We start from the raw sequence: 7,957 nt of genomic DNA, 5'->3' as shown, positions 1-7,957 counted from the left end.
ACAATAGTATTGCTCTGCTCATTATTTGAATGCTGTCAGCACTACCACAAAAGGAATATTATTTGTTTCTATAGCGGAACTGAAGAACTTTCTGACCGAAGCAGAACTATAGTGTGGTTAATCTGGCAGTATGGAATAATTATGTAGCTGTTCATATGAATTAACCTTAATTAAAAGAAACAATTGATTATTTGTAAATAAAAACTTTCTCCTCAAAATAATTATAGTTTATTTTTTTTTGCATAATGTTTGAAGTTCCAACTTTAAATTTAAAAACTTTAGAAAGAGGCTACAAAACTGAATTGAACTGAACAGATGGGCATAGTATACAGGATTTCTCACAAACAACATCAGTTCCAGTTTTACTTCCTCTTCCTTCAATGAAATAAGGTCTTGTGGTTTTTTCCCCTATTGGTGAGCTTGACCATATGTCATTTAGTGGTATTCTCTTCCTCAGAATCTAAAAGATAAATAGAAACAGAAAAAAAAGATGATTACTGACTGAATGATTACACACATCCATACAGAAAAAGAGAGAAACTAAACTTCACTCAAGTTATGACAAGCACACCCATTTGTGCCATGCTGAAAATTCCATGAATGTCATTCTTTTTCACCCAAAAAGTCTTTGGCTGATTCAAGCAAAGCAGCATCCCCTGTGAAGCATGAGATCATTAGGCATAAATGTCACTATGCACTTTGAATTTGATATGAACATGGATGGATACTTGAAATCCCAAAGAAATTAGATAGATAAAAAATGGATGCAAATGACAAGATGTAGAAAGCAAACCACAGTTTGATTCCATTTTTAAAATGAAAACAAGACAATAAAAAGAAATCAAGTATTAATTGCACCAATCTCTGATTCAGCCATGAAGTTTTCAGGATGAAGCACAATGTTTGAATGGCTTAAACATTGCCTTTATGAACGCTCTGTGAAACAGTAGGTTGAACAATTTCTTTCTTTTCAACCAGGCCAATCCTAGATTGGACAAGTCTGTTATTCTTTTAGGAAAACAGGTATGGAAAGTGCAGAGTTGCAGGAGCATGATATAAATGATACAAAAAGGAGAACCTCAGTTCCTGAGCTTGGTTGCCCAAGCACGTGTTCTCCTTTACCCAGGGCAGTTCTTTATCTGAAGAACAATCACAAGATGTCAGTTCACAGGTCACCATTTTTCAATCCTAAACCATATATCCAAATACATTGCTGGCTAGAGAGACATCCTGTTCTGCACTGGTTTATTTTAAAAGTCTTCCAATTATTTAAATCAACAGTTCCTGGCTTGGGCATGTGGGAAAAGCATGGCATATTTAAGGATCCTTCAGCTCCACAGCACCTCCTGGCAGGCCTTCTGCTTAGTCCAAACAGCCCCTATTTCTTAGGATTTCTAGTCCTCAGAAAGAAAAGGCAGCAGAGGCTTCTGGAAAATCATAGAGGGGGAAAGCTCCCATTTTGGATTCCATCCTCCAAGGACAAGCAAAAAAGTGGGGTGAGAACCAGACACACACTGCATTAAACATGAATTAACAAATTAACAACAAATTAAATTAATGTGTGTGTAAAACTAAGTGAAAGGGGAAGGATATGATCAATTGAATGATGGCAGTCTGATCTTGAAAAGTGGAGTTCATGATATATGCAGGGAAGTGAACTTTGAGATTTAATTATGAATGAAAGGGCTAAAACATATGTCAGAAAGTATGAAATGGTGTTATGTAGGTTGTTGTGCATGGGTAGGAATGTAGGAATTCATTGGTTGATGATATTGCATATTATGCTCCAGTGAATGGTGATAATGGAAGAACCATTATTTTGAGGAAACACTGTGTAACAGTCTGAATGAATGTGACCAGGGGAAAAAATATTCTGCTAGGTAACAGGAAGGGGTGAGTGGAATGAGAAAGTGCTTGGGTCATTTGGAGACCCAAGACTGTTCACTGAGTGTCTGCTTAGAAAAATATCTGTTTCAAATACATGGATTAAGCATAAGTCTATTCATAGGTACACATGGCAGATGAGAGGTTCTGAATCTGTGACAGACCCCTTCTTGAGACTATCAAGAGTGGATCTTGAGGAAAAATGGACATGGAAGAAAAGGAAAGAAGTGAAAGAGACTAGAGTGAAAATCAAATGACTGCATAAAGAGGAAATACAAGTTCTGTATAGAAGATGGAAAGTATATGTAAAGGAAGAAGATGTGGAAACTGCTTGGAACAGAGTAAAAAGAATTACGTTACAGAGTGCCACAGAAGTAGGAAATATGAAAAAGGATGTTTTGTAGAATGATGAAGTGAAAGAGGCTGTGGATAACTAAAAATGCATATAAGAGAATGTTTTCTGCAAAATGGGAATATTCTATAATGTGTATAGATAGAAAAAGATAGTTATAAAGAAGGTAGAGCAAGGAACAAAAATGCAGAGTGAATGTGATTAAAATAAACATTTATTTCGGAAAGTGAATGAAGAGGGCTAAGTAAGGAGAGTGAATGGAATTAAAAATAAAAATGAGAAAATATTTTGGGATGGAACTAAAGTGAGGATATGCTGAGAGGTGTATTTTAGAGTCTTATATGGGAATGATAGAGATATGCTGAAGAGAAGGATTCATATGAATGCTATATGCCCAAGAAAAATGATGAAAAGGAAGTTATAAATACTGTGAGAATGTCAAAAATGGTAAGGCTATAAGTGTAGATGGTGTAATGGGAACAAAGTTAAAATATGGATGTGTTTGTGAGTGGCTGTGCAACTTATTTAACATGTGTGAAGATTGCCTCTGTCTCTGGCAATAGGAAGAATGCTGTTACTGTTCTCCTAAACTAAGACTTGGCGGGGTGGGTGCTGATAGTAAGTATGCCTGGGAAGGTCTTTGGCAGAATTCTTATAGAACAATTACAAGAAGCAAAATTATGGGGAATGCAGAAAGTGGCCTGGGGATGTGGAAAAGAGATTTTTGTACTTCAGCAGGACATTGAGAAATGTATGAATGTAAGAAAGTTTACTGTGTATTTTTTTAAAGAACGTGTATGATAAAATTAATAGACTTGAATTATGGAGGGCTTTTTTTTTACTGAATATGGAGTTTAAGGTTGTTACTGAATGTGTTAAGAGTGGTACATGATGGAGGTAAAGCATGTATGAGATTAAATGGAATGCATACAGAACGGTGCAACACTGAGCAGGAAGGATGTATGATGTTTCCTTGGTTGTTTAATGTACCTTTGGATATCTATGTAAGGAATGCTTGTGGTACTATTAATGGTGTGTGGGTTGAAGACATAAATGTATCTATACTGCTATATGCAGATTATGCCACATTATTGGCTGAGAACTTGAATGATTTGCAGTGAATGATTGATAGATTGTATGATAAACTGAAGACTATTTGAAAATGTATTCATCTAAGTGAAAACTGAGTGAACAAATGAAAGCTCTCTATACACACAAGAAAAACCCCCAAAACAAATATATGAATTTGTGTAACTTTGTAGAATGTTTAGTAATAATAGGAAAATGGACGGAGATAATTTATGATGTGGAAATGCTGGTGGTAAGGTGTTAGTAGTTGTTTTCAATTGCAAGGAATGAATGTTTGTGCAATGTGAAAATGGTGTAAGAGTGTGCTTATATATTTAAGATTATATAAAAGAGTGCTTCTGCCCACCCTGTTAAATGGAAACAAGAACTGGGTATGATGGGAAACATAAAGGTAAGTTCAATGCATTGGGATTAGGATGCTTAAGAAATGGGTGTGATAAAACACAAAGAGAGGTCACAAATGAATGGACAATACAAAAGTGAATGACTAGTATGAAAGAACTAGGTTGAGGTGGTTGGTAATATAGAGAGAAAGACTGAGGATCAAATTGCCAAGCAAATATATGATGGAAGAATGAATCAGTTAAGAAAAAGGGAAGACTGAGAAAGCTGTGATTTGCTTCATTTGAAGAGATCCTTCAAAAGAAAGATGTGAGAACTTTAAAGAACAGAAGGCAGGATATGAAGTGATGTGGATGTAGTTGAAGGATGGATGGTTCACAAGGATATAAAGATATTGAAAGGTATAGAGAATGGTATAAACCAGTTTTAGCTATGTTTCTTTTTCTTATATCAGACCTTCAATGTCTTTGGCTTGACATTTGTTACTCCTTTTCTCCATTTTGCATAATGTAGCTTACCCTACAAGGGAATGGCATAATGGGTATGTACATTCACAGAACAAAGTTTTAGTAAAGTCTTAGGCAATATTAAGAGAATCCTATGCCTCTTAAAAGGTAAAGTCAAGGTCAACTCCTGAACATGTCCAATTTTAGGCTGGCAGATCTGGACAGCAAAAAAATCTGGATAACCACAAAGAGATACAGAAAACTCTAACTGTGCTTCCACCCGGTAGTTGCCAGGATGTTTGTAATCCAGATCTGATAGCTCTAAATTTAATGGATATTGGCAAAAATACAGAATATTCTGCACAGTACTAAAAATACCAATAGCTTCCCCGTAAAAATAGACAGTGTGCTTCTCCAGTGAAGAAATACTGTATTTTCAAAGGTTGTAAAGAGACAACATACTTTCATTTCAGTATAAGTATGAATTGATATGAAGTGTTAATTAATATTAACATCCTGAAATACACATGGGTCTTTCTCTCAGGAAAGCTAGTATAAAAATTCTGCTTTTAAAGTATAAATGTTTGCCAACCAGTTCTAATTACCTACTTTTTCATGGTTATATTGTTACCAAATTGCCCAGAATGGCATGAATGACACAATCATAGGATATTCCATGTTTTTGTCAAAATAGGCTGACATCATGCACTCACAAATGCATGGATTAGCACATAAGCAAACTATCTTGTTTCTCCATTGCATGATCATGCTGAATAAGTTACAAGCACAGATTACTGTCAGGCTTCCATGCTTACTTCCTGGGGAGTAAGCCCCATTAGTCTGACTCCTGAGTAAACATGCAAGAGAGAATTGTATGCTCAGGTATCTAAATGAAAAGAGAGTTGTCAACACTTCACCAAAAATGAATGCTGTAGTGATGTAGACCGGAAATCAGATTTGCAAGCATATCTGACCTGTAGGTATCCATGCCATTCCCTAAGGCAGCCTTCCTAAAGCCCCACCAAGGGTTGAATGTGGAGATGTCTTGTTTTGGTGGAGACTATTGCCACTGGTCTAAGGCAGGTTCACCCAAGTCCCCCATTTCTCCCTCCTGCTTCAGCATCCTGCATCCCATTCCCAGCCATTCTAAGGAATGAATGAACATTCTCAGAAAGCCTCTTGAAGAGCATAGAAGCCTGAAGGAGATGAGAGGCCAGAAAAGTCCTGCAGGATTCCACTAGATCTGCTCTTAAATTCAAACCTAGGCTTTCTGGAAAAACTTTATAGCTGTGTTGTGGAGAGGCCCTGAAAGGGAGAATGATATTTTCACTACAAACACTACACATCCACCATGTATCCAACATATTGGAGGTTAGTGATAATAAGTACTTAAGGCAGACTCCCTTCTTGGGCCACAGTAGCATCTTCTGGCAGCCATGCTAGCGGCTGGCAAACAAAATCACCAGCTACTAAGAAAAAAAAAAGCTGCCTCAGATTAAACCATTGTTTGCACAAGTTGCTGTTTTAAATTTAGAATTTAAATTGATCCTTACAGTATTTAACTCTGCCCTCCCATTGTTGCCTGTTCATGTCATAGCTTCTTAAGTAGCAGGTCTAATTATAATTCTTGATTCTTCATCCCTTTTTTGGGTAAGAAGAAAATTTACAACTCACAGTTGTTCCCTGTGGTGAGATTAATGGGCATCGACTTCAGACAGAGGCCATGCATTTCATCAGGTACAAGGTGGTGCAAACACTTCAGATGTTACATGGAAACTATGAAAAGCATTACTTTTTGCACATTCCCACAGTGTTCAAATATACGTGGAAATATATGTATATTTTTCCTATTAAAAAGTAGAGCATGGAGCAAATTGTCATTTTTACAGGGCAGTATTCATGCCCCCCTCCCATAAGTTCAAGATTTAACCATAGCCAAAAGAGACAGAACATCAATTTTTATATAATTCTTATTTCATTGAAAAATTAACATATGCAATTTTTTAATGGTAATTTTCATTGGTAGATAATATATAGGCTACAAACTCTTCTAACTGCTGAAGTGTTTTGCACGTGGCACATTCAATCTTTCCTGAAGCTTCAGAATCCAAGCTACTTTCACCATTCATGGCTGCAAGGATATTTAAAACAAAAACAAAGTAGCAATATATACTAACAACTAATCAGAAACCAAGTGAAAATGGTAAAAATTAATTATTTTTTAATTTGTGTGTGTGTGTGTGTGTGTGCATTTTTAAATATATCACAGTTTTTCCCAGAGATCAAGTTACTTTTTAAGTTACTCTATCTGCCGTATATTTTGGGAACCTATTAGACCTGTGAAAAAATAACATTGTTACAACCTATGCAGTAAAATTAGTTTTGGTTTTCCTACATATGTATGTAAAAATTAACAATTTGCAGACATACTTGAGAGAGAAAGAATGTTTCAGTCTTCACACTTCAAACTGAAAGAAGTGTCACAATTTAAAAAATAAAAATAAAGGCTAGACAATCTGAAAGAATATGTTGAACACATTTCAAGAAAGTAGCAGTCAAACTTGACTATTTAGAAATTAATTCCATTATCAACCCCAAATGATGATATTTGACAGGTATTTGATAGTTAAGATGAAGCTAGCTTACTGTTCAAGGTATTTTTCACTACAGATGGGTAGAAACCTCACATTCAGAGGCATTATATCTGAATACCAAATTCTGGGAACAGAATGGAAACCCTCTTGCTTTATTTCTTGCATTTAAAAAATGTATGTTGGACTAGAAAGATTCTCGATCTCACGCAACAAGATTCCTGTTTTATGCCCATTGTGTCTTGTGAATACTTTGGATTTGTCTCATCTACATCAGTGCAACTACCTTCAAAAGGGTTAATGAAATGCAGTAGAAATTCTTACACACCTTTAGTAGAAATTTGGGTGTATAGTGAAAGAAGTGAGAGCGTGATATGAATACAGATACAGACACATCTAGGAATGTTCAGTTACTTCTACTTATGACCTTGGGCCAGTCACTCTCTTTCAGCCCAACTCACTTCACAGGGTGGTTGTTGTGGGGAAAATAGGAGGAGGAAGGAGCATTAGGTATGTTCACCATCTTATTTATTTATTTATTTATTTATTTATTTATTTATTTATTTAATTTATCCCCGCCCATCTCCTCCCATCGGAGGCCTCTGGGAGGTTTCCGACAATTGATTAAAACCATCACAATAATCCAAAAAGTAAAATACAGTAAAAAAAATACTATAAATAGAAATAAAGAATAAAGAATAAAAAATCCAAGCGGTGAAGCATCTAAAACAGTCCAAGTGTCTTGAGGTATTTAGAAAAATAATAAAGGTGGGATAGAAAATAAATAAATAATCATATTTTTAATGCCAAGTGAAATGGGATTAAAATTGCAAATACTTCTGTATCGATCTGAGACTTAGCTGACCTAAATGTCCTCTGTGCAGTATTTCACTGTCATTCATTCAGAGACATTGAAACTGAGTAGACTGGTTCAGTTTTCAACTTGCCTAACAGCAGCTTCCTGATCTTTTTGTGATAGCTTGCAGGTTTTCTGCTAGTTTCTTTTCTATTTCAATATACAAGAAGATTGTAGGCGGGGATTTCAAGAGTGACATATGCTGTTTGGTGAACCAAGACTTGTGGTCTGAGAGCTTCTTCATTCATTGGTGATGGAAAGAAGATGGGTGCAAGTCATCTCACTGAAGATGAATTCAGTCTGAGATGAATCTGAAGAAAAGAAACGGTTGATAAAACTCCTGGTGTGCACAAAGCAAGAAATATTTGTTGGCAACTTTCTTTAATATCAACACTTT

At 35.8% G+C, this 7,957-nt stretch overlaps 1 protein-coding gene across 1 annotated transcript in view; it reads right to left on the bottom strand.

Moving 5' to 3' along the window:
• Nucleotides 1–218: 218 nt before the first annotated feature.
• Nucleotides 219–7,957, bottom strand: part of WNK2 (WNK lysine deficient protein kinase 2) — a 136,942-nt gene continuing 129,203 nt past the window's right edge. Inside the window, exon 30 of the mRNA XM_063291798.1 lies at nt 219–460. Within this exon, the coding sequence (XP_063147868.1) occupies nt 432–460 (29 nt within the window). The 3' untranslated portion in view covers nt 219–431. The remainder of the gene's footprint in view (nt 461–7,957) is intronic.

The sequence above is a fragment of the Candoia aspera genome, chromosome 2, assembly GCF_035149785.1.
Source record: "Candoia aspera isolate rCanAsp1 chromosome 2, rCanAsp1.hap2, whole genome shotgun sequence".
NCBI classification, from domain to species: domain Eukaryota; kingdom Metazoa; phylum Chordata; class Lepidosauria; order Squamata; family Boidae; genus Candoia; species Candoia aspera.
The sequence above is the reverse complement of the archived record's forward strand: the minus strand, read 5'-3'. Positions and strand labels throughout refer to the sequence as shown.